Source organism: Meles meles, chromosome 16 (assembly GCF_922984935.1).
Source record: "Meles meles chromosome 16, mMelMel3.1 paternal haplotype, whole genome shotgun sequence".
NCBI lineage: Eukaryota > Metazoa > Chordata > Mammalia > Carnivora > Mustelidae > Meles > Meles meles.
The window spans coordinates 56838953-56866088 of NC_060081.1; the positions used below are offsets into that span (position 1 = coordinate 56838953).

Here is a 27136-nt window from a genome sequence, read left to right on the forward strand (position 1 = left end):
CAGGAACCAGAAAGGCTGGTCCAGACAGGCCAGACTCAATTGCTAAGTGATGCTATTTATGGGAAAGAAGACTACAAGGCAGGGGGCTCCAGAAGAGAAAAGAAGGTTAACTTCTGCCCACAGAGAAATGTGAGTGAATGAACTAATTTTTAGTTCACAGGAGGAAGCTTTTTTTTTTTCTTTCTTTTTTTTTTTTTTTAAGAAGTTCATTGTTCACACCTTTTAAACTGGATGGAGCAAATTTTAGGAGGTGAGGCATACTTTTTAGTCCTAGCAGTTCATTGCTAGACTGTTGGGAGAGTTTTTTCTGCATGCTCAGCCTCCCGAGAATAAACTAGATAGGGAGGGCAAGACTTTGATTCTTGAGTCTCTTGAGCTTTGTAACTTTCCAGGTCACCCATATCTTTGCCATTGATGGGGTGTTCGATTACAGCATGAAGGGCTTCTAGATTGCTATCATCTTGCTTCTTGACCTGCAGCCTTTGCTGTCTCGTGACTTGGAAACCAAGTGAAGCAAAATAATGTTGAATGGGCTGGTTCGCATTTTAGGACTCCCACTCCTTTCTTGGCTCTGAACAGGCATTTGCTAAATACTTAATTGGCTTTTCAGACTGAACTTCACATGAAAGTTCTTATGATGATCAGTTGAAAATTAAAGGAAGATACAAAGGAATTTCCCAAGAAGCAGGTATTTTGCTGCTTCACAACTTCCTTACAGAAACGAACTATGGGTCAGACATCTTCTATCAGGCTGTCTGGGCTGCAGAGATAATGAAGTGAAGGAGTCACAGGAAGTTTGAGCTGTTTTTTTGTTGTTTTTTTTTTTCAGGTTTATAAAGGTGTCATTTAACACCATAAAATGACTGATTTTAAGTGCATAGTTCAATGACTATAGTTCATTAATTTGTCATTCAAATGACTGATTTTTTTTTAAGATTTTATTTATTTATTTGATAGAGATCCCAAGTAGGCAGGGAGGCAGGCAGAGAGAGAGGAGGAAGAAGGTTCCCCGCGGGGCAGAGAGCCTGATGTGGGGCTCGATCCCAGGACCCCGGGATCATGACCTGAGCTGAAGGCAGAGGCTTTAACCCACTGAGCTACCCAGGCACCCCCAAATGACTGATTTTAAGTCTCTGTCTCTCTCTGTCAAATAAATAAAATCTTTTAAAAAATTACTCCTAAATATCTTGTTCTTTTTGAAGGTATTATAAATGGAGCTATTTTCTTAATTTAATTCAGTTAAATTAGTTCAGTGAATATGCTTCATTCAATTTTAGTGAATGTATAGACTTGTGCAATTATCATCGCAGTGACACAAAGTTTAGAGCATTTCTGTCACCCCAACAGGTTCCCTTACAGCCAGGGGGTTGATACTTGGAGTCAGTCCCTGCTCTCACACCAGCCAACCACTGATCTTTCTGTCTCTAGATTTGCCTTTCTTGGGCATTTCACATAAGTAGAATCATACACCATAAAGACTTTGGCATCCGGCTTCATTAACTTAGCATACATTTTATGGGGTTCATCAGTGCTGTAAGAGGAATTGGTAGTTCACTTCTTTTTATTGCTGAGTACTGTTCCATTGGATGACCATACTGCATTTTTTTTCTCCCTTCACCAGTTGATAGGTATTTGGATTGTTTCCAGCTTTGGACTTTTTGATCAAAGCAATTAGGAATATTCATGTACAAGTCTTTGTATGGACAACTGTTTCCTCTTCTCTTGGGTAAATGCCTAGGATTGGAATTGCTAGGTAGCATGGTAAGTTTATGTTTAACTTTTTTTTTTTTTTAAGATTTTATTTATTTATTTGACAGACAGAGATCACAAGTAGGCAGAGAGAGAGAAGGAAGCAGGCTTCCTGCTGAGCAGAGAGCCCAATGCAGGGCTCAATCCCAGGACCCTGGGATCATGACCTGAGTCAAAGGCAGAGCCTTTAACCCACTGAGCCACCCAGGTGCCCCTATGTTGAACTTTGTAAAGATACTGCCAGATTTTCCCATGGCTGTACCATTTTATATTCCCATCAGTATGTGAGGGTTCCAGTTTCTCCATCTTTCTCCACACTTGTTACTATATGTGTCTTTGAGGTTAGCCATTCTCATGGATGTGTGCCGTGGTGTGCCTCATTGTGGTTTTGGTTTGCATTTCCCTAATGATGAATGATACTGAACACCATCTCATGTGCTTATTACCCAGTTGTATACCTTCTTTGGTGAAATGTGTATACAGATCTTTTGCCTGTTTTTTAAATTGGGTTGTTTATTTTATCATCAAGTTGTAGAATTTTTTTTTTTTTTTAGGTCTTATTTGTTTATTTGAGAGAGAGCAAGAGAGCACAAGTAGGATAAACAGCAGAGGGAAGGGGAGAAGCACACTTCCCACTGAACAGGGACCCCAGCTCAGGGCTCGATCCCAGGAACCTGGGATCATGACCTGAGTCAAAGGCAGACACTTAATTGACTGAGCCACCTAGGTGCCCCTGTAAGAATTTTTTATATATTCTGGATACAAGTCCTAGTCAGATATATGATTTACAAAGATTTTTCTTCTAGTCTGTGGCCTGTCTTTCATTTTCTTTTTTTTTTTTAATTAAAAAAAAAATTGAAGTATAACTGATCTACAATATATTAGTTTCAGTTGTATAACATGGTGATATGATGTCTTATATATGTTAGAAAATGCATACGTAGTATATGTTAGAAAATGCATAGAAATATAAGTGTAGTTATCCTCTGTCATCATATAAAGATATTATAATATTACAGTATTTTATTATATTTCTTATGCCATACTTTACATTCTCATGACTTTACTTATGTAATTTTTTAAGATTTTATTTATTTATTATAGATAGAGGGAGAGCACAAGCGGGGGGACGGCAGGCAGAGGAAGAGGGAGAAACAGGCTCCCCACTGGGTAGAGTACCTGAAGTGGGATTTTATCCCAGGATCCTGGACTCACGACCTGAGCTGAAGGCACACGCTTAACCAACTGAGCCACCCGGGCGCTCCTAGACTTACGTTATAGCTAGAAATTTGTACCTCTTAATCCCCTTCACCTCTTTTGCCCATCCCCCCATCCCATCTCCTCTGGCAACCGTTGGTTTGTTCTCTGTATTTGAGTCTGTTTCTGTTTTGTTTATTCATTTGTTGTTTAGATTCTTTTTTTTTTTTTAAGATTTTATTTATTTGTTTGTTAGAGAGAGAGTATGCACAAGCCAGGCAGAGGGGCAGGCAGAGGCGGAGAGAGAAGCAGCCTCCCCGATTAGCAAGGAGCCAGATGCGGGACTCGATCCCAGGACGCTGGGATCATGACCTGAGCCAAAGGCAGCGGTTTAACCTACTGAACCACCCAGGTGTCCCTGTTGTTTAGATTCTATGTCTAAGTGCAATCATATGATATTTGTCATAGTTTGAGTTATTTCACTTAGCATAATATCCTCTAGGTCCCTGTCTTTCATTTTCTTAATGATATGTTTTGAAGTGTAAAAGTTTTTAAATTTTGATGAAATCCGTTTTATCAGTTTTTTAAATATAGATTGTGCTGTTGGTGTTATATCTAAGACATCTTTGCCTAACTCACGGTCACAAAGATTTTCTCCTAACTGTTCTTCTAGAAGTTTTATAGTTTTTCCTTGTCTATTTAGGTCTAAGATACATTTTGGTTAATTTTTGTGTGTGGTTCGAGGTTCCTCTTGCATGTTGCTACCCAAATGTCCAAGAACCGTTCGTGTTGAAAAGGCTGCCCGTTCCCTATTGAATTGCCCTGGCAACTTGTTTAAAATCGATTTACTATAAACATACAGATTTATTTCTGGACTTTAATTCTCTCCCATTGATCTTTAGGCATATCCTTACCACACTGTCTTGATTACTGTAGCTTTATAATAAGCTTATAAATACAATAAGCTTAGAATTTGTTATTTTTAAAAGTTGTTTTGGATGTTATGGGCCCTTTGTGTTTCCAAATAATTTTAGGGTTGACTTGTCAGTTTCTATAAAAAAGCCTGCTGAGCTTTTGATAGGGATTGCCTTGAATCAATTTGGGAAGAATTGCCATCCTATCCATATTGAATCTTCCAATCCATGAAAATGGAATGTCTCTCCAGTTACATAGAATGTTTTGTAATTTTCAGTATACAAGTTTTTTAAAAAAAATTATTCCTAGGGATGCCTGGGTGGTTCAGTCGTTAAATGTCTGCCTTTGGCTCAGGTCATGATCCCAGCGTCATGAGATCGAGCTCCCTGCTTGGCTGGAAGCCTGCTTCTCCTGCTTGTATTCACTCTGAATGTCTCTCTCTCTCTCTGTCAAATAAATAAATAAAATCTTTTTAAAAAATTTATTCCTAAATATCTTATTCTTTTTGAAGGTATTATAAATGGAGCTATTTTCTTTTTTTATTTTTTTTTAAGATTTTATTTATTTGACAGAGAAATAGCACAAGTAAGCAGAGTGGCAGGCAGAGGGAGAGAGAGAAGCAGGCTCTCTGCTGAGCAGGGAGCCCGATGCAGGGCTTGATCCTAAGACCCTGAAATCATGACCCAAGCCGAAGACAGCTGCTTAACCGACTGAGCCACAGGCATCCCTGTCCGGAGGTTTTAATCATGAATGTGTTTTGGATTTTGTCAAGTGCTTTTTCTTTGTGAAGATTGTGTGGTTTTGTTCCTTATATGGTGTATTACCTTGATTTTCAGATATTGAGCCAACCTTGCATTTCTGGGGTAAACGCCACTTGGTCATGATGTATGAACCTTTTTATATATTGCTGGATATGATTTGCTGATATATTGTTAGGGATTTTTTCCATCTGTGTTCATGAGGACTATTTGTAAGTTTCCTTTTCTTGTGATGTCTTTGTCTGGCTTTGGTATAGATCTAAAAAAATTTTTTTTACATAAATGAGATTATACTATACACATTGCTGTGCATCTTATTTATTGTATTCTTTATAACTTATGTTGGCAGTGTTTTGAAAATAGTTCTACCTTCCACGTAGTATAGAGGGCTAAATTGCTTTCCCAAAACTCTGCCAGTTTACCTATATCTTGTATATTCAGATTTTTTAAGGCCTTGTAACTCTAATAAGGAAAAAAATCAGATGCCATTATTTTGATTTTCATTTTTTAAATTATGACTGATGTTGACCATCTTTTTGTGTTTGGCCTTGTGAACTTTTTTTTTTTTTACTGCCCACTCATTCTTTTAGCTTATTTTCCTTGATTGGTTTATAAGAGCCCTTGGTATACCAAAGGAATAGGCCTTTGTCAGGTGTGTGGTAAATATTTTTATCCAGATTGTGTTTTTCTTTGCCTGTGATGTACCTATTTTTAAAATTTTCTTCCTTCTTCCTATGTATCCTTTTCCTTTATAGTTTCTGGATTTTGTTTCATTCTTAGGAAATTTTCCATGTCAAGATTGTTTATTTTTTTATTATTACTAACATATAATGTATTATTTGTTTCAGGGATACGGGTCTGTGATTCATCAGTCTTATACAACACACAGCACTCACCACAACACATCTGCTCCCCAGTGTCCATCACCCAGCCACACTATCCACTCACTTCCCTCCCCTCTAGCAACCCTCGGTTTGTTTCCTGAGATTAACAAGAATGAAGCCAGAGAGGGAGACAAACCTCAAGATCATTTAAAAGTTTATCTGGGTTGGGGTGCCTGGGTGGCTCAGTCAGTTGAACATCTCACTCTTGATTGTGGCTCAGGTCCAGATCTCAGGGTTGTGAGATCGAGCCCTGCGTCAGGCTCCGCACTGGGTGTGGGGCCTGCTTGAGATTTTCTCTCTCTTCCTCTCTCTCCCCCCTCTTCTCTAAAAAAATAAATAAAATGAAATAAATTATTTAAAAGTATATCTGTATTTGCTTCCAACACTCCTATTTCAGTTTGTATGTTTAAGTCTTTTCTGTCTTCTCCAGTAGCAGTTTGGATAGCTCTGTATTTTAACATTTAGTAGAACGTAATCATCATTCAGTGTTAAATGCCATCATTATCAGGATCCTCGGTACATGCTCATCATCTTTTGATGCAGCTCACCTGCCTGAAAAGAGCATGCCTGTTCCTCTGCCTTCTGACCTTGGGCAAGTTACTTAATCTCGGGGTTTCGTGTTAATTAGCAGTCACCCATGAAATGGTGACAGCAGTCCCAGGCATTTGTAGCTGTGGAAATGGTGCAAGTCAGCATTTGTAACTTGGCACAAAGTAGGGACTCGTGAATGGAAAGGACTGTGTGCCACAGGACCTTGTTCTTACTTGGCCAGTGCTCAGTGACTCTATGGCTTCTTGTTGCTTTTTTGTGTTGTTCCCCACCAGGGTGAGTATTATCCTCATTGCTTTGTCTTTTTGTTTGTTTTGGTTTTTGTGTGTGTACTCGTGCTGTTGGTTTGAGACTTTGGAACAGAAGCCTGTTGGGATCTTTTAGGATTTGCTTTTGGTCTCTCTGCAACCTGAGCTGTCAGGGAGCAAGGCCTTCAGCTGCCCGGGCAGCATCTCTCTGCTAAGATTGAAAGATTCTGTTTCACAAGAAGGTAGAACTGGAGTAAGTTCTTAGATTGAATTGGCCTGATGACTACAGGAGACTGTAACCCTCTGTCCTGGCTTCAAATCACATATTCAATAAGGCAAAAAGGTCTGGTGTCCGACTTTCTGGAAGGGAAAATTTTTTGATTAGCAAGAAATAATGATGTCAACTGTGGGCTTTTCATATATGGCCTTTATTGTGTTGAGGTAAGTTCCTTTTATACCTTTGATGTTGAGAATTTAAATCATGCATGGATGTTGAACTTTGTCATATTCTTTTATTGTGTCTATAGAGATGATCATTTGGTTTTTTCTTTCATTTTATCACTGTGGTATATCACATTGATTGATTTGCTTATGTTGAACCATCCTTGCATCCCAGGGATAAATCCCATGTGATTTTGGTGTATCCTTCTTTTAATGTGCTGTTAAATTCAGCTTGCTAGTATTTTACTGAGAATTTTTGCATCTGTGTTCATCAAGGATACAGGCCTCTAGTTTTCTCATGGTATCTTTGTCTGGTTTTGGTATCAGGTGATGCTCACCTCATAAAATGAGTTCAGAAGTATTCCTTCTCTTATTTTTAAAAGAGTTTAAGAAGAATTAATATTCTTTATTGAACATTTGGGAAGATCCACCTGTGAAGGGAAGTCTTAGATTACTGATTCAATTCCCCCTTTTTTATTGGTCTGTTTTCTGTTTTTTCTTGATTCCATTTTGGGAGGTTGTATGTGTTTCTAGGAGTTCACCCATTTCTTCTAAGTTACCCAATTTGTTGCTGTATAATTGTTTATAATCCTTTTTATTTCTGAGGCACCTGTTACAGTGTCTCCTTTTTCATTTCTGATTTGAGGCTTTCCTCTTTTTTTCTCTCATTGGTGCTACTAAATTTGTTTTCATTGTGTCTCATTTGTTAATTTTTATCTTTAAAAAAAACCCAATTCACTTCGTTGTAGGGGGTTTTTTTCTATTTTTAAAATTCTCCTTATTTATTTTTGCCTAATATTTATTATTTTCTTTCTTCTACAAACTTTGGGCTTCATTTGTTATTTTTCTGGAACCTTGAGGTATGAAGTTATATTTTTTGGGCTTTTCTTTAAATATAGTTGTTTACTCCTAGTACCGCTTTTGTTGCTTTCTGTAAATTTTGGTATGTTTTATTTTTATTTTCTTTTGTCGGAGGTACTTTTAAATTCTCATTTGATTTCCTCTTTCACCCAATGGTTGTTCAAGAGTGTGTTGTTTAACTTTCACATACTTGCCTATTTCCCATTTTTTTGTTATTGATTTCTAGTTTTATTCCAGTGTGATCAGAAAAGATATATGGAATGATTTTGGTCTTTTTAAATTTGTTAAGATTTATTTTGTGAACCTACCATGTGATCTGTCCTGGAGAATGTTCTGTGTGCAACTGAGAAGAATGTGTATTCTTCTGCTATCAGGTGGAAGGTTCCATGTTTGTTAAGTCCATTTGGTCTGTAGTTTTTTTGAGTCAGCTGTTCATGGATTTTTTTGTCTGGATGTTCTAGCAATTATTTTAAGGGGGATATTGAAGTCCCCTGCTGTTACTGTATTGCTGTCAATTTCTCCCTTCAGCTATGTCAGTATTGGCTTTATACATTTAGGTGCTCTGATGTTGGGTATGTATATATTTATAACTCTTAGCTTCCTGTTGAATTGATCCTTTTGTCGTTATATAATGACCTTTTCTGTTTCTAGACACAGGTTTTTGCTTTTTTTTTTTTAAGATTTTATTTATCAGAGAGTGTGTATGCACAAGCAGAGGGGGCAGCAGGCAGAGGAAGAAGGAGCCTGATTCGGGACTTGATCCCAGGACTCTGGACAGACACCCAAATGAACTGAACTACCCAGACATCCCCTAGACACAATTTTTAACTAAAAGTTTAGCTACCCCCTGCTTTCCACTCACATGGAATATCTTTTTCTATCCCTTCATCTTCAGCCCATGCGTGTCTTTAGATCTGAAGTGAGTTTCTTATAGACAACATATTACTGGATCTTATTTTTTTATCCATTCACCCACTGTATGCGTTTAGATTGGGAATTTAATCCACTTATTTCCCACTTATTTCTAATATGCATCAGGTTGAGAACCACTATCCTAGATGTACAGATAAGGTATAGGGATAATAGATATTCTCAAGGAGCCTCAAACTAGGTCCTCAGAGGTGGAAAGGTGGGAGGTATCAAGACCTCCTTAAATCTGAGGATTAAAAAAAGATCATTCTCAAAGGGATACAGCAAAGATTAAGAACCAAAGTATTCAGGGGCACCTGGCTGGCTTAGTCAGTGTAACATGTGACTCTTGATCTCAGGGTCATGAATTCCAGCCCTATATTAGGCATAGAGCTTAGTAAACAAACAAGTCATAGCAATCAATCTTATGTGAGTGTCTGGTTTTATATTTTTTTAAATATGAAAATTTATATGTATATGTTTCTTTTTATATTTATATAAAAGGGGGGGATTTTGATAGAGTGCAAATTTTTCCCCCAGAAGTGTTCTAATTACCCCCTAGCTATACGAGAATATCAAAACCATGGCATTTTAATATCTAAATCTGACAGTGTCGTCGTGATACAGTCATTAATTCTGAACTGAACTTCTAAATTGCTTTTGGTTGCCAACTTCCATTATTCAAAGATTGTAGCACATTAAGGAGATAACCTTTGCCATTTTTCATCAGTTGATTCTTCCTCTAAGATCAGTTGATCTCTGGTTTGTTGATCATATCTTTGTGTGAGAATTATGTTTTCTGCATCATTTTTTAAAAATTCGGAGTCGCATTGTTGTGTTTTTGTTTTTTAAAAAACAAACATTGGGGGCGCCTGGGTGGCTCAGTGGATTAAGCCGCTGCCTTGGGCTCAGGTCATGATCTCAGGGTACTGGGATCGAGCCCGCATCGGGCTCTCTGCTCCACAGGGAGCCTGCTTCCTCCTCTCTCTCTGCCTGCCTCTCTGCCTACTTGTGATCTCTCTCTGTCAAATAAATAAATAAAATTTCAAACAAACAAACATTGTATGGCAGTTTATGCCGGTACTGCAGGATTTGTTTTCCTTGCATTTTAGTTAACTGGAATTTATGTACAAAGAGGACAAGGCTTATTTCTCTCACTCCAGGCAATCATATTCATATTTCTGAAGACTGACCAGGGAGGCCTAGCACAGGGTTCCAAGGAGGAAGGGCCAGAATCTTCTGACAACAGGTCAGTTGGAGGAAATGATCTGGTCGAGAGGAAATTAGATGCTGCAGCCAGCCCATAGTCAGCAGGCTTTCCATCTCAGAAAGAAAGAATAAATTCTGTTTGTTGTTGTTGTATTCAGGGCAAACCCATACTACTACTAAGCCCTTCCCTTTGTGAATATGTAAAATGCCTCTGGAGGGATTTTAAGGGAACTGGCGATAGCAGTTGTCTATGGGGAGCCCAAGTGGGAGGAAGATTTCTTTTTCACGGTATACCCATTTGTACTGTGTTGAATTATTTACTGTGTATGTGCTACTTTTCCAGAACGTTTTTAAGCTAGTTATTTTTTTAAAAGCCTTGCCTGCTTGTAGTTATATAAGATGTTAACGTTAGAGGAAACTGAGTGGAGAGTCTATGGGAATTCTCACAATATTTTTGCAACTCTTCTGTAAATCTAAATTAATTTTAAAATTAAAAGTTTTTTGGTGGGGGGCTCCTGGCTAGTTCAGTCAGTTAAGGGTCTGCCTTGGGCTCATGATCCCAGGGTCCTGGGATTGAGGCCTGCATGGGGCTCTGTGCTCAGCAGGAGCCTGCTTCTCCCTCTGCCTCTCTGCTGCTTGTGCTTGTTCTCTCTCTCAAAAATAAATAAAATCTTAAAAAAAAAAAAAGACTTTGACCAAGCTATTTATCTACAAAAAGTGCACCAAACTCAGAACCTTATACTATTAAAGCCAACTTGTGCTTCCGATAAAAATGCAAATGAGTCTACATTTTTGGCAAGCCCCCTGAGTGATTCTGATTCCATATAACACTGAGTTCCAGAAAGAATCATCGGAGAGACAGAGAGAGAAGATGTGTGTGTGTGGCGGTAACTTGAAGGATGGAGGGGCTGTGAAGGCGAGGTGGTTGGAAAGCTGTGGCCAGTGTCTGGTGGGCAGAAACAAGGGTCTGAAATGCTGTAGCATTCCGGGGGTGAAGAGAGAGTGGAGATGCAGGAGCACTAGTGAGTCTGGGATCTGGGTGTTTGGATAAGAGTTCCTTGTTCACACCAGGTAGGGAGAGAGAATCAGGAAGCTCTCCTGGTTCCTTGAGGGGGCAAAGCATGTTGCTAATGAAGGGAAAGAGAGGTTTTGATGGAGTGCATTTCTTGAGGCCAGCAATTGGTCTGGTCTTGCCTTTAATTCCCAGGTGACTATCCTGCATGCAAGTCATTTACTGAGTGCCTGCTGGGTGCCAAGCCCTGGGGACACACAGCCCCTGCTCTCACAGAGATCACACTTGAGTGGAGGGCAGCAGACTGCACAAGTAAACAAATGCATATTGTACATGATAAGATGATGTACATGCACGTTGTGCATGTATGTAGAGAAGTCCATGAAAAGAAATAAAGTACAAGAGTGGAGAATGGAAGCCCTGAGGGTGTTATTTTAGGTCGGATAGGCAGTGAAGGCTTCCCTGAGGACCTGACATTTCAGAGAGACCTGAATGAAATAAGGAATGAGGTTAGCCACGCAGGGGTCTGTGGGAAGGGCATTCTGGCAGAGGGAACAGTAAGGGTGATGGCCCAGAGGGGTTGAGAAGGGCTTGCTGACAAGAGACAACAAGAAGGCCGGTGTAGCTGGGGCTGAGTGAGGAGGAGAGTGGCAAATGATGAGGTCAGTACAATCTGGAGAAGGCTTGTAGGAAAATATATTGGTCACATAGGAGCTTCCTAACATCTTACTATATAGAGAAAAGGGAATTGGTGGAACATTATGGAGCTTTGTTTCCTACTAGCTATACTGGAGAGTGAGCCAGTGTGAAAGTGAGCCAGTGTGAAAAGGTGAAAAGAACTTTGATCTGGAATTGGGGAGCTGTGGCTGCCCTGTATTACAGTCTTCCCTTTTGTCCCCATGTTAATTACTTCACTCATTTTGTGACTTGTTTCTAGAAGTGCAGAATCAGTGCCTTGTGGGACTCTTGGGGGTGTTTGGAAGACAGCACTTACAGAGCCGGGATGGGACTGGGTCAGTTAAAGCAGATGTGAAGTTTCTATGACTTGATCTGCCCCAGAAAGATGTTTACTTTCCCCCATTCCAACCACGACCTCTCTTCTTCCAAGCAGGACTGGTTGCCATGGTCCCTGCTGCTTTTCTCTCTCACGTGTGGTACACATGCCTTCTACGTCCCTGGGGTTGCTCCAATCAACTTCCACCAGAACGACCCTGTAGAAATCAAGGTAGGTGCCGCGCCGGACTGTTGGAGCCTCCCTGCTGGGCATCGTGGCTGGAGGACCCTGGTGAGATGGTCCTGTCCTTCCCATGCTTGCAGAGAACAAAAGCCAGGGCCTGCCTGGTTCGTGACTGGATGGGGAGTGCCTGCGGGAGCCCACAGTTCAGGAGCTCTGCTCCCTCATCTCTCTCTTCTCTGCGACTTTGCCTGATTGAGTGTGTTCTCGCTCTGTGTCCCTCTCTTTCTCTTCAGCTCTCGCTCTGGTTCTGGTTCTTTCCATATCTGTGTTTTTCACTCTCACCCTCACGTGTGTCTTTGTTTCTAGGTGTGTGTGTCTGTGTGTCTCTCTCTGTCTCTCTCAGCCTGCCTCCCTGTTTCCTCAGCTCCATCCTCCTCTCTGTTCCCAGCTTCTCTCCACATGACTCAGATTGTCTGCGCATACACAGCCTATTAGGGCCTCTGTGTTTTCACTTGCAGTTTCTGCCACCAGCTGGGCTCTCTAGTTTGGGTTTTCCCGACTGCGTCCTCCCTCACTAAGTGGTGGTATATGAGATGATTTTAAGAGATGAGATGACAAATTCATTTTATTTTAATACCTATTTTCTTTTAATGTGTATTAAGAAAAATAGCTGCTACTTCAGCTCATGATTTTATGGCTGCTGTTGGTTTTCCATTTTTAATGGTGATACAGTATTAGCTCCTTAAATAAATCTATTTCCCTAAAAATGAGTTGGAGCCAAATACATAGTAGAATCAATGGTAAGTAGATGAGGCACATTGGTGTGTGAACAAGTCTGGAGAGAAACCATCCAACCAGGCGTCTTTGCTTCTCAAGCTAGATGCCCGCTGTGGGTCAATCAACGGGCAAAGGTGGGGAAGGAGTCACTTAAAAAATGGTTGATCAGGGGCAGTGGGCAGGCTGGCACCTTGATTAATGGCTCTTTAACAGTGTGTTGGTGGCCTTCTCAGAGCCCCAAGCAGGGATAGGGGTTGGTGGTGGATTTTCTTGGATCTGGTTTCCCAGGGCGCAAACTCTAAAGTGGGGATCTGGTGCAGTTTGGCTGGGTAGGCTCTGAGGGTCGCCACTTGGGAGGGCGGGAGGGAAGCAGGACTGAGCAGAGGGAGTCACGGAGCCGTGGTACAACAGATGCCTGTGGAAAGCTCTGGAACTGGAATGGCCGGCCCTTTGGAGTTGTTCCAAATTGAAACAAGAGGACTGGTTCTCTGGATCCTTCCATGAACCAGTCACTGGATATAGATCATCACAAGGGACGGGGTGTAAACTTATACAAGGGCTCTCAGCCAAAGGGACGCTCCTCTGTCATCACCCAAGTATAACCACTTTTAATACTTCAGTATTTTTCTGTGTCCCCCCCCCCCCCCGTGCAGTGTTTTTAGGGTAGGACACTTGGCATCCTCTCACCTCTAAATCCCCAACTACTTGACTACCACACTGTTCCCCCCTTGGCAAAGTAATGTGTAGTTGAAATTTTTAAGTAGTCCTTCGGACCCTTAGGGATTGTGTAAAAACGGCTAACAGAACTTACAAGGTTATGAAAATAAATTCTGCTCCTAAAATAAATATACATTTCTTGCCTCATTACTGCATTGAACCACGTCTTTACTGGTCTGTGCAAAAGCAAAGCAGTAAGATTGTGTGAACATCAAGTTTATCTTCCCCTGGGCATCACAGTGTTCAAAAGGAGAAGCAGAAGACGGTCCCAAAGGACCAGCCAGAGGACGTGCCATCACGTACACGCCCCTGTGTTTGCTGCCACATTTTAGGTATTAGCAAAATGACAAAATTGCTACCTGTCATGCTTATTTGGGGCGTCACATACAAGCAACTTGTGATTATCTGGGGGGGATTAACCAGTGAAGAGGAAAAATTTGTAAATAATACATTTGCTTAAAAAAAAATGAGAACTGCTAGGAATCAAGTTTTAGAAGAGCTGGGATCTTCTCTGTCCCAATCATTACTGTGTTACCAGCTCCTAGCATGCAGCCTGGCAGGGTGGATAAGTATGTCTGAGGAGTGGCCATTAAAAAGCATCTGCATTTAGGAGTACCTGGGTGGCTCTGATGGTTGAGTATCCAACTCTTGATTTCGGCTGAGATAATGATCTCGGGGTTGTAGGATCAAGCCCTGTGTCAGGCTCTGCACTCAGTGTGGAGTCTGCCTCAGATTCTTTCTCCCTTTCCCTCTGCTCCCCACCCCGCTCATTCTAAATACATACATACATACATACATAAGACATAAATAAAGTCTTTTTTTAAAAGTTCATTTAGAGCTAAGCAGTAATTAATGAGTAAATGCAACATTACATGTGTTGCATTATTGTGAGCATATCTCTTCCTCCCAAATCAGACTTGTAACCTTCAGGAAAAGTAATTAAAGTAACATTTATTGAGGGTTATTTACATACCAGACATTATGCATGACTTAACGCAGATGCCCCCCAAGAACCCTCTGAAGCAGATACTGTATATTTTACAGAGTTACTGTATATTTTACAGATAATAGAAATCAAGGCCCAGGGAAATAAACCACCTTGTCCGAGGTGATGTGGTGAGGCTTAGTCTTTTTTTTTTTTTTTTTTTTTAATTTATTTGACAGAGATCACAAGTAGGCAGAGAGGCAGGCAGAGAGAGAGAAGGAAGCAGGCTCCCCGCCGAGCAGAGAGCCCGATGCGGGACTCGATCCCAGGACCCTGAGATCATGACCCGAGCCGAAGGCAGAGGCTTAACCCACTGAGCCACCCAGGTACCCGTGAGGCTTAGTCTTTAACTGCTCCATCTCTGACCTACTGCAGTACCCTTCCTCACAGTGCTTCTGCCAAAAGCCCCTCCAGAGCAAAGCTTGTGGCACAGGGAGGAGAGGGTGGCCCTGGCTTCTGGGCCTGCCAGGCTGGGGCTGTGAGAGGGTACACTTTGGGTCGAGGGGTGGGAAGGGTGAGGGAACATAAAGTTGGGACTCGGTCTCTCTGTAACGTGGATTTTTTTTTTTTTTTTTTAATCCAGAACGAGAGAATGTAAGAAATGAAATAACAGGCTGTTACAATAGACACTAACTTTTTGGCCATTTTGGCTCAAGCAGTTTATGAAATGCTTAATAGTAGTCCTCAATCCCTTTATCCAACATCTGAAAACCTCTGAAACCCAGTTTTCTAAGCTTTCATTGACAAGACTTGGCCTGAAGTGTTTGACTTTATTTATCCCACTTATAATGAATATTTTTGCATTTCTTTGCACAGTCATCAAATATGGGGTACTGTCCCAGACCCAGCTGGGGGGTGTTGTCCATACTGCCTTTTAAAAACCAAAAAAATTCCTAGTTCCAAAGTACAAGTTTTACATAGGGATTGTGGACCTGGATTCTAAAAAGTATTTACACTTTTTTAGATGGTGCATAGGAATGGTTGGTAGTTTCTAAATAGCAAAGATAACTTTATTTGCCTGTGGATCAGAATTTACTTTTTGTAACATTTTGATTAGTTCTATTTATCTATGGTTTGGCGTTGCTTATGAGTGTCACCATTTCCAGAGCTATATTCTCTGTGCATGCATCACTTCCTAAACATTCTCCTTTGTGGTCTCCTTAAGCCTTGTTTTTTAAAGATTTATTTATTTATTTATTTATTTGACAGAGAAATCACAAGTAGGGAGAGAGGCAGGCAGAGAAAGAGGGAAGCAGGCTTTCTGCTGAGCAGAGAGTCCGATGCAGGGCTCAATCCCAGGACCCTGAGACCATGACCTGAGCTGGAGGCACCCAGGCTCCCTTAAACCTTGTTTTTAATGATGTGTAATATTCATTGAATGAGCCTATTACGGTTTATTGCCCAGTTTCCGATCGTGAGAGCTTATACTTGTTTTTGCATTTTTCCTCACTTCGGTCACTCAGCAAACATTTAATGAACACCGCTGTGTGCCTGGCTCTGTAGGTCCATATCCTCGCGGAGCCTAACTCTTAAATTCTAGTGGAAGAGACTGTTTTCTTTTTTTTAAGCAACAAGTAAACAAAATAATTATGTTTTATCAGACACATTACCTAGGAAACTGTGCATGTTGGAATAGAGCAAATGGGGGGATTCCCATAGACAAGCTAGTTAGGGAGGGCTTCCAGGTGAGGGACCATAAGCCAGGACCTGAATGTATGAAGGAGCCAGACAGGCCTGGAGTCAGGCAGGAAGGAGCAGTGGGCACAGAGCCTGAGCCAGTAAAGAGCTGGACAGGCTTGAGAAACCGCAGGCAGGAGAGCACTATGGTTATGAGTAAGGAGTGAACCTCTTTGTTCCTAAAGTTTACCCTCATTTGGAGTTATTTCCTAGGAAAGACGTCTAGAAGTGAAATTACAGGGTCAAAGAATATCAGACTTTCAGAATGTATTGAATTTGGTTATGATTCCAAACAAAACTATAATGTAGTCTAAAACTAAATGAAACATGAAATAATTCAGAATCGTAGACCGTATAGTATCTAGCATACTACAGCTGTGATCTGCTGCTGTCAGTTTGCTAATAATATTACCAAGTGTACCAATGATATGTGGGTACTGGGGAGGATTATTGAAACAGCCGTCTGGGTTTCTGGGTTGACGAACAACAGCCTCTCTTCTCCCACTAGGCTGTGAAGCTTACCAGCTCTCGAACCCAGCTACCTTATGAATACTACTCGCTGCCCTTCTGCCAACCCAACAAAATCACCTACAAGGCAGAGAATCTGGGTAAGTTCTCCTCTGACTGTGTCAGCCTGTCCCAAATGGGAAGCCGCGTCTTTGGGTGGCGACGGTAACGGTTAACCCTGACATTCCTGTGTGCCGCACACCATTCTATGTCGTTTACATACAGAGCAGCTTATTCAAGCCTCAGAACAGCTCTGGGGTGGCAGATGCTGTGTTTATGCCCATTTTACAGGTTCAGTGACTTGCCTCTGGTTATATTTTTAATTAACAGCCAAGCTGGATTTAGAGACTATGTAGTCGGACTTCAGAGTTTCAGTCCTTGGCTGCTGCTCAGACCAGCCCTCCTTTGATTGCTAGATATTCCCTTCTCTTTCGTGGCCTCTGCAGCCTACTCGGCTTTTAATTAAAAAAGTGAGTGGTTACCTCTGGCCCTAAAAGAAGCAGAGGCATCACTGTAGTTCTTGCTAAGTGTGCAAGACTTGCTTCAAAAAATGTGCGAGGCACCCAGCACAGTGTCTGGAATGTATGTTCCATAAATAGTCATCTTTTTCCAATTCAAATAATTCTCCATTTGCTAGAATTGCAGGCTTATTTGGAAGCCTCTCCTCCCTACATGATTCTTAGTACTTACTCATGTCGGTGTTGAGTCCTGGAGATAAAAATGTGGGTAGATGCTGTCTCTGACCTCAAGAAGCTTAGGAGACTTTCCTCTTATAGCTTAGGAAGGAGAAAGGAGAGAACTGGTTCTTTTTTTTTTTTATTATTTTTTTTTAAACTTTTTTTTTTTTTAATATTTTTTATTTATTTGACAGAGAGAAACCACAAGTAGGCAGAGGCAGGCAGAGAGAGAGGAGGAAGCAGGCTCCCTGTGGAGCAGAGAGCCCGATGTGGGGCTCGATCCCAGAACCCTGAGATCATGACCTGAGCAGAAGGCAGAGGCTTTAACCCACTGAGCCACCCAGGCGCCCCGAGAGAACTGGTTCTTGAGCAGGCCTCTGAAAGGTCTGCCTTCACTGTCTGAGCTACCCCTGGCTCAGATGTTTCCAGAGTCCCCAGCTGATAAGTGTATCTACGATCAGGTATTGGGTGTCCCAGACCAGCTGGAGGCAGGCCTTGTAGTCAGCTTAGCCAAAAGCAGGCAGCACCTCCCATCCCTTCATCTTGCCTCCTACTGTTGTCTCGGGGCCTGGACTGACTTCCACTGATTGTCTGGGCTGTGCCCCCAACCTGTCACTTAGCCTTCTTTTCCCTTTCCCTCTGGCCACCTTGTCTCTGCCTGAGAAACTTGACTTGCTTTGTCCTCTTGGTCAAAGGACCCTCAGAACAGTTCCTCTCATGCCCATGAGCTGGTGTGGACTCATTGCCAGCCTGTGCTCAGCAGTTGGGCACCCCTCTGTGTGACACTGGGTGACCTTAACCCCTCTGAGCCTCTGCTGCATCCTCCATGAAGTTGGGGAATGTTCTGCCTCACAGAAATGGAAACGTTTACGTATAAAAGTTATTCTGCTATAGTCTGTCTTTGTGGAGTGCCTGCCTTCATGGCCTATGGGTTCTTAGAGTCGAGAAATTATACCTTATATTCCTCTCTCTTTCCCACTTCTAGCCCAGTGTCTGACACAGTAGGATTCAATGTTAGTGTCCTGCCCAAATGGAGGAGAAAATTCCTTGGTTACATACCTGTTTGATGGCAAGCCTCATACTCTCTGTTCTCATTATCACCCATTATTACTTACAGGGCTCTCATGAGCTGGGCGCTGTTCCAGGCACTTCTGTGCTTTGACTTCGTTAATATTCACAACAGCTCTATGAAATAGCTCCTCTTACTATTCCCCTTAACATAGGTAAGGGAAGTGAGGTGAAAGGAGGTAGTTTCTCGCCCCAGTCACTCACCAGTATGATTGCTCCCGTTTCATAGTAGAAGAAAGGGCAGCTTTGAGGGTTTAAAAGTCTTGCTCCACAGATCATGTGGCCAGTAAGGGGAGAAAATGACATATTAACATATTACTCAGGGTTTGTTTTTTTTTTTTAAGTCTAAAGACAGAATTCTTTCTGTTGTCCAGACTGCCTTCTCCAGAAAGGTTCATTTGGGCTGTGTGAGGGCTGTGCTTGTGGTGATCGCGCTGATGGAGATCCGTGCTGGAGTGTGTATGGGAGTGTCTGGGGGCAGATGTACTGGGCCGCAGCCTCCAAGTCACTTAGAGGCTCCACGTTCCTTGCTTGATGCTCCCTTAGCCTGGCCAGTGATCTGTGCCAGCTGTAAAAAGTTAAAAGGAACATTTGCATATTAGAGATGAGCTGTTCCAGACTAGCCTATCTTCTCTCTTGGTGTTAATTTAATTTCTAAATATCAAGATGTGATACCTGCTTACTTGGTCTCCAGTCTTGTTCCTCTCTGTGTGTTTTCTTCCTTTCCTCAAGTGAGCTCTGTGTAGACTAAAAAGAAATGGGCAGCAGGGCGTGGTGTGGAGAAAGGAGTCCAAGAGCGTAGTGCTACAACAGTCTCCTCTTCTGATCACGGGCAAGTCTCTGTCCCTGTCTGCTTCTAGGGTCGTCTTCTGTGAAATGAAGATGGTGACCTGAATCGTTTCCCCAGCAGACTCTGCAGACAATTCTTACTGGCGTCCTTGCTCTCCACTGGCTAGTCCATCCCTAGGTTCTCTAGGCTCAGCTTCTAAAACGGGGGAAGGAGAGCCCCTTCTCTCCCTATGCCTCTCCTAAGTGCCTTGTCCACACTCACCAGGGCAGCTACTATTCACAGGGGTGCGGCTTGTGCCCTGCCACTACTGTTCGTACTCCAGCAACTCACAGCTTTCGTCCACAGCCCTGATGTGTCATGCGAGCCCAAAATTTGGGTATCTAATTGCCTGCTTGACATGTCCAAACCGAAGAAAGGCCTTCATCTAAATGTGCCCCTCTTTCTGTTTTCCCAGCTAGTACCCTGTTGTAGAAACCTCAGTCTCCCGCCACTGCTCACTTGTCCTTTGTATCCCCCCCCCGCCCCGATTCCCCGGCTCAGTAGTTTCTGAATCCGCGTGTTTGCTTCCACACTCAGCACCGCCCCGTCCAGCCACCGTCCTCGCTCACGTGCGTAACTGACTGGCATCGCCCTAGCCAGTCCCTTGCATCTTCTGTGTTTTCTTCTCAAAACAGCCAAAGTGATCTTTCTGTCATCTGAATAAGGTCATGTCTTCCTCCATCCCTGTTAGAAACCCCTCAGGGTCTTTTGGATAAAGATCAAACTTCCAGCATGCTCCACAGGCCCTGAGGTCTGACTCCAGCTCATCTCTTAGGCTCACCTTAAGTCACCTGCCCCCTTTGCTTTCTGTGCTGTGACCCACAGGCCTCTCCAGCTCAGCACATGCTCCCACCCCCAGGAGCTTTTGCATGTACTGTTCCTTCTGTCTAGAATGTTCTTCTTCCGTCTCTTTACGTAGTCAGTGCCCCTCTTCCTTTAGAGCTCACTTCAAACATCATTTCCTCAAGGAAGATTTCCTAGACCTGCTCCCCATGTCTAGAGCAAGTTCCTCTTGTTATGTCATGATTTCACCAAGTCTATCTTCCCACTACATCATAAGCTCCGTGAGTATGTATGTTTAACATCGCATCTTCAGGGTCAAGCCCATAAGCAATACCAGGTAGATGCTGGGGATGAGTGAATGAATGACGAAATGAATGAAAAAATGACTGACCAGGCAGATAGGGCCGAATCCAGGCAGGTCCCTGCTGCTAAGCCCGTGTTGGACTCTGTGTATGTGCAGGCGCTCGTCCTGCCTGTTAGCGGCGGTCCGTCTTCAGCTTTCCCCAGTTTCACATCATCTCAGTACAACTGTTGGAACAGCTCAGAAGGGAAGTGCCATTGACCGTGGGCAGCCCTGAGCTGCTCTGCACCTGGTGCCTGCCCCTGCTCTGAGGCAGTAGGCTCGCAGCGAGTGTGCAGTACCCCACCTCCCTCCCTGGCCGAACTGGAATTTGAAGACCCAGAAATGAGTGGGAAATACTGTCTGCCCTTAAAAGAGCTCCCAGTCAGGGGTGGCAGATGCTTAATATGGCAGCGCCCGGTGCAAAGTCACATCGGCAGTGTGTGAAAAGGTGCAGGAGTGATGCTGGCAATTAAGATGGCATTTGTTGCCAGCCTGCTGTGTGCCTCATACTTGCTTTCTCACTGGAACCCTGGGAGATGATTACTGTTATTATCCCCATTTTACAGATCGGGGAATTGAGGCTCATTGAGGTTATATAACTTACCAAGACCAAGACAGTAAGCGTCAGAGCCAGGGCTCGGTAGCCGGTCCAGTCCTCAGTGTTGTATGACGCTGCCTCTACACAGAGGGAAATCAGGGGAGAGAGGGACAAGCTGGGCCCCGAGGAGGTCAGGAAGGGCTTCCCAGAGGAGGGAACAGAAGTGGGGCTTGAAGGGTGAGGAAGAGCTTCCCAGGAACATGGGCAAGAAGGGGCACCTGAGGCAAAGAGTATTTGATGTGCCCTGGAGAGTCTGGTGGTGGTATCAGAGTGGGGTGGGGAGGCCAGGTGGGAGGCGGAGGGGCTGGCTCTCTCCAGGTAGGGTAGAACACCGAGTGCCAGGCTGGGGAACTGCCAAAGGCCCTGCAAGTCAGCAGTGTCTCCTCGGCTCTGGTGACCTCAGCAGGCTCAGGGCTGAAGCTCTGAGATCCATGTGTCTCTCTTACGGCAGGAGAGGTGCTGAGAGGGGACCGGATTGTCAACACCCCTTTCCAGGTGCTAATGAACAGCGAAAAGAAGTGTGAGGTTCTGTGCAGCCAATCCAGCAAGCCAGTGACCCTGACCGTGGAGCAGAGCCGGCTTGTGGCCGAGCGGATCACGGAAGACTACTATGTCCACCTGTAAGTTGTCCTGCGCTCCCTTTTGGCCCCAACTTGGGGTGGGGTGGGCACGGATGGGAGAGGCAGTCCAGGGGGACTGAGCGGGGCCTTGGGTTTCCAGCATCGCCGACAACCTGCCTGTGGCCACCCGGCTGGAGCTCTACTCCAACCGCGATGGTGATGACAAGAAGAAGGAAAAAGATGTGCAGTTTGAACATGGCTACCGACTCGGCTTCACAGACGTCAATAAGGTAGAGTGTCTCAGCATGAAGGGCTGGGGGCGTTTCACCTGGTAAGTCACGAGCCCTTGGGGCCACAGGGAAGGGGGACATATTTAGCTCTAGGTTTATAACAAAAGGTGGGATGGCCAAGGCAGGTTTCTCCTGGTGCTCCTGAGCATGGGCTGTGAGAGTCCGTGCTTTGGACAAGGCTTTGGCAGATGCTACACAGGAAATGGAAGGTACAGCCCCTTAAAAAGTCAGATTCCATATTTATAAGATTAAAACAAAAAACAGACGGAATTGGAACAGTATGTAGGAGAGCTGGGTAGGATATTGGTCAAGAGCGTGCTGGCTCCCTGGCTGTTGGATCCCACGTCCATCACTTACTAGTTGTTGAGAGACCTTGAGCCTACCCATTTGCTCTCTGAGCCTTTGATTCCTCATCTGTAAAAGGAATCCAGTGTCCATAGCTGCCCCTTGGGGTAGTTACACAGAGTAAAGGAGATGATTGGTGTGTCTACTATTTTATGGCACAGCCTCTGAGAAATACGCTAATAATGGCAATGATAATAACAGTGATTCTCCTGTGTTTCTAATTTTCTAAACTGAGCTTCAACCTTCTATGAAGGGAGTAAAGGACAAAACCATTTCTTTTGAGGCGTAGCTCCCGACCTCAGCAGGCTTCCAATCCCAATTCAGAAGAGAGCTGACCATGTGGGACCATGCATCTTAAGTCCCAGTTGCCATCACTGATGGTGCTAGTGCTGTGACGATCAATGCCAGTAGAGCTCAGAAGAGCTCGTTGTACATTCAGGTTGTCACGGAGGAGATGGGTCTTAAAAAATAGGGAGGCTTGATTTGAGTGGAGTCGGTTGGCATTCTAACCGGAGTGAATGCCTGGAACGGAGCTGCAGTGTGGAAACTGTTCACGGGGCAGGAAAGGGCTGGGGGAGACCAGGTGAACTAGATGTCTGAGAACATGATAGAAGGATGTGAACGCCAGGCCTAAGGGATCCAGACTCTTATCTAGTTAGCCCCAGGGACCCCTGAACGGTTTCTGAGTGGGGAGTGCCGTGAGAGCAGTGTTTTTGGCAGTTTGAAACGGCTGGGCCTGCTGGACTAGGGGAGGGACCTGATATTGGGATGATTTTCTGGTTGTTTCTGGACCACTAGGTATTTTCTTCTCTCCACTACTGTTTTAGATTTACCTGCACAATCATCTCTCATTCATCCTTTACTACCACCGGGAGGACCTGGAAGAGGATCAGGAGCACACATACCGCGTCGTCCGCTTCGAGGTGATTCCCCAGAGCATCAGGCTGGAGGGTGAGTGGGGAGGTATGACCAGAGGGGCCGGGCTGGATGGGCCTGGGCTTCCATTCCCAGGGTCTTCTCACACTTGATTCTCAGATGACTGATAGGCCACAGTGTGGCATATGGGCCCAGCCAAGGTAGGGTCACTACATTCCCGTGAGGGAAGACGGAGCAAGGGGGAGAGCTGACACCTGTTGTGTCCTGGCCTGGCACCTTCCCTGTTTACCACTTCTCGCTGCCCCTGGAATTGTGTGGTGGTTATAGATGGGGAGCCGGAGACTCAGAGAGGTTGGTGACTTGGCCGAGAACAAACAGCGACTATGATTTGGCTGGGCCTCTCGGAAGAGCCAGCTAGCTTCCCCTAGGTTGAAGAACAAGGGGCAGTGATGCAGACAGAGCAGTCAGACAGCTGGTTTCTGTGTTACTCTTCCTTTCTTTTTCTTTTTTTTTTTTTTTTAGATTTTTATTTATTTATTTGACAGATAGAGATCACAAGTAGGGAGCGAGGCAGGCAGAGAGAGAGAGAGGAGGAAGCAGGCTCCCTGCCAAGCAGAGAGCCCGATGCGGGGCTCGATCCCAGAACCCTGGGATCATGACCTGAGCGAAAGGCAGAGGCTTTAACCCACTGAGCCACCCAGGCGCCCCTTACTCTTCCTTTCTGTAAGTGATTGCGGAGACGAGAATTGGCCCAGACCCAGAGTCTGGGAGGGAGTCTGTGCGGGAGTCTGAGAGCCCAGCCCCATAAACCCGATAGGGGCTGGTCTAGCTTCTCACCTCTCAGCCCTGGCTCACCCCCGGGCTGTGGTAGTGGTGGTAGGTTTCTGGCTTTTTTTTTTTTTTTTTTTTTAAGCTATGGAACCTAGCTTTCAAACAAAATCATCCCCAACAATCTCATGTAAGACATAGTTCCTGTGCTTTCAGAGTGCTGTCCTGCTTCTGGTGAGCACTGTGAGCACAGCTTCATGTTTATTGCATGATATTCTTGACGTTTTCTTCCCTCAGCCATTTCCTCAAGTTTTGAGGCTCTGTCTCCTTTTCTTACCATTTTCTCCCCAGCAGAGTGCTGGGCAGAGAGGTGCTTATTGCATGGTGGTTGGTTGAGTGGATAGACAGATAATGGGATGAACAGAGGAGTAAATGAAGACAGAAGCATCTAAGTGATTGAATTACTGGTGTGCTGGCACTCTGGGGACCCGGTGAATGAGTAAATGTCGGTGGTGTTTTTCCTGTTCCGTGGGGCTGATTGAGTGAATACATGAACACTTGAATTGAGTAAAGAGAGTCACATGAGGGACTCAGACCCTCTCTTCCACACCCAGCAGCCTGAGAGGCTCTTAGGAAGGTCAGGGCTCTGGGGAGGAGGTTTACAGCTCTGTTGCCTCCCCTCAGACCCTGGGTCCCAGCAGTAGGCAGCCTCTGAGGGCACCCCCCGGAACAGCCCCAGGCAGTGGCCCTGGTCCCCGCAGGAACAGACTGAGTCTCTGTCTCTCACAGACATCAAGGCAGATGAGAAGAGTTCATGCACCCTGCCTGAGGGTACCAGCTCCTCGCCCCAAGAAATCGACCCCAGCAAGGAGAACCAGCTATACTTTACCTACTCTGTACACTGGGAGGTGAGAAGGAGCTGGAGCCCATGGCAGGGGAGGAGGGTTCTGGTCTGGGCAGGAGGTGTCTAGCAAGAGGTCTGACTCAAAGCGCTGCTTTTCCACTCTATCTCCCTCCCCTCCAGGAAAGCGACATCAAATGGGCCTCTCGCTGGGATACTTACCTGACCATGAGTGACGTGCAGATCCACTGGTTTTCTATCATTAACTCTGTCGTGGTGGTCTTCTTCCTGTCAGGTGAGAGATCTGCGGACGGGAGGTAGAGAGGACAAAGGGTGAGGCATAAAGGTCTGAGGTGCATCACGTGACGAAAGAGGGACTTCTAGAGTGTTCTCGGGGCCAAGTGTAGGTCAAAACCACACATCAGTGCTCTGTGTTAGGCATCAGGTATGCAGAGGGGAACAAGGTTCAGTCTCCTTTCTGGAGAGTTCCCTCGAGGAAGAGAGTTACACCGCTCCATGCACACCTTCACTGAGTCATTGGACGAGATTTCGTTGTTGCCCATCCTGTGCAAGGACTGTGCCCCATGCTGGGGATATGGTGTTGAGCAAGGCCAGCCCCTCACAGTCTGTTCTGGTGCTGGGAGAGACAAAAGAGCAGAGAAGTGGTTGAGTCCAGATAATGGTAAGTGCTTTGGGGCAGATAAACAGGGTGACCAGATACACAGCTCTTGAGAAAGGGTGAAGGCTGCTTGAGAGAAAACCGCTCTGAACTGAGAGGAGCCACCACTCAGAGACCCAGGGAAAGATGGGTCCGGCAAAGGCCATGGCCCTACAGGGGGATAGGCTTGGTGAGAAGCTGGCCGGTGAGCCAGGGGGAGGGTTGCGGGCAGAGGTGGAGTGACACCCACATTTCAGTATCATATGGGAAGCAAAGATGATTTTAGCTGCTCTGTATTAAACATTTCCTGAGGGGCAGCTGCTATGTTAATAAGTCCTTTCCAAACCTCTCAGTCCTTCAAGTTCCATGAGCCAAGACTAAAACGTCAAGTTAGCTTGAGGTCATACAGCCCATTGTCTTAACCTGAAGAGGAAACAGGGTGCTATAGAGGTACAAGTGGGGGGCCTCTGAACCTTTTGGGGTGTTGAAAGGTAAAGATGCCTAGGGTAAGTTGAAGTGGGAGTGGGCGCCAGGGCACAGTGGGGCACCGCGGGCAAAAGGAACAGGAAGCAGCCCCAGTAGGGGCACGGAGGCTGTGAACTGAGGACAGAAGTAGCAAGCACGAAGGGGCGGCATGGAAGGTCAGCCCGGGAGGCAGTGAGGCCGCAGAGGTCAGGAGGACCAAGACGTGGAGCAGCGGAAGTGCTGCTCTCCCTGGAATAAAAAGCAGTGTCCCTTGACTGCCCAAACCCATCCCAGTGGCTCTTTCCTTCCCCTGCCAGGGGAATGACCCTCCATGTACCCTTCTCTGGATAGCTGGGGTGGAGCTCTGCTCAGCAGACAACCTGAGGCAGCTGCCTACCCACTGCCCACCGGAGGAAGCCAGGTGTGCCAGCCATCACTCAGCGAAACACCAGGCCCAGGAGGCTCCGTTGGCAGTGCTCAGGCCTCTTCCTCCCGACCCCTGTTTGTTTCAGGCATCCTGAGCATGATCATCATTCGGACCCTCCGGAAGGACATTGCCAACTATAACAAGGAGGATGACATTGTACGAGGTCTTGGCTGGGGAGGGATGGACTTGGAGAGGGAGGGCAGACTAGCAGTAGGGTTCTGGGCCTAGCAGACCAAGGGTCGAGGGGTGGTGGTGGTGGTGGGTGGGTGGGGGTGTGTGTGTGTGGTTTCATAGAGTAGTTTGAAAAGGAAAAAATGTGTAATGACCCAAAATGATAGGGATAAGCATTCTAATTTCTAAGCATAAAAGCAATGGGAGAAGTCACAGAAAGAAAACTTAATGAATATAACATTAAAAATCTGAAACGGGATGCCTGGCTGGCTCAGTTGGTACAACACATAGCTCTTAATCTCAAGGTCGTGACTTCAAGCCCTATGTTGGGTGTTGGAGCTACTTAAAAAAAAAAAAATCTAAAAACTGTTCCACATGTCAGAATATATAGATAAGACAGGAAAGTGCAACAAACTTGAAAAAAGAGGCAATAGTTAAAAGAACTGGTTTTAAAAAGTCCCAAAATCTCTAACGTCAGGATGAACAAAAAATTTACTGACTAGGAAATGGCAAGTAAACATGTGAAAAAACATTTTTACCTCAGGGATGGTTATCCACCCACCCACCCACCCCCCAAAAAAACAGATTCAAACAATATGAGAAGACAGTTTTGGACCTTTAGGTCGGTCCAAGTGTGTTTTCATGTAGTAGTCGTCGGCAGCAAGGTAGATGTGAGCTAAGCACTTTTCCACGCCACCCATGCAAGTATAAATTTGTAGTTTTCTGAGAAGTTATGAATTGTCTATATACATAGCATGAACTATAAAATAGTTAACTTGCTTTGACTCAGTCGTTCTTTTAGAATTTTCCAAAGGAAACTGTCAGAACCACAAAGACTTGGTCTAGGTATATTTATTATAGCTCT

At 44.6% G+C, this 27136-nt stretch overlaps 1 protein-coding gene across 3 annotated transcripts in view; it reads left to right on the plus strand.

The window, feature by feature from the left end:
- TM9SF4 (transmembrane 9 superfamily member 4) overlaps nucleotides 1-27136 on the plus strand; it is a 50635-nt gene that overhangs the window by 7186 nt on the left and 16313 nt on the right. For 2 of the 3 annotated variants that reach the window (XM_045980358.1, XM_045980359.1), the window contains exons 2-9: nucleotides 11844-11957; nucleotides 16574-16673; nucleotides 21322-21490; nucleotides 21591-21720; nucleotides 22893-23016; nucleotides 24499-24617; nucleotides 24734-24845; nucleotides 26186-26256. In XM_045980358.1, coding sequence (XP_045836314.1) covers nucleotides 11844-11957; nucleotides 16574-16673; nucleotides 21322-21490; nucleotides 21591-21720; nucleotides 22893-23016; nucleotides 24499-24617; nucleotides 24734-24845; nucleotides 26186-26256 — 939 coding nt within the window. Of the gene's footprint in view, nucleotides 1-1621; nucleotides 1762-11843; nucleotides 11958-16573; nucleotides 16674-21321; nucleotides 21491-21590; nucleotides 21721-22892; nucleotides 23017-24498; nucleotides 24618-24733; nucleotides 24846-26185; nucleotides 26257-27136 lie in introns of those variants that run through there. The other variant, XM_045980357.1, reaches the window with a different exon arrangement.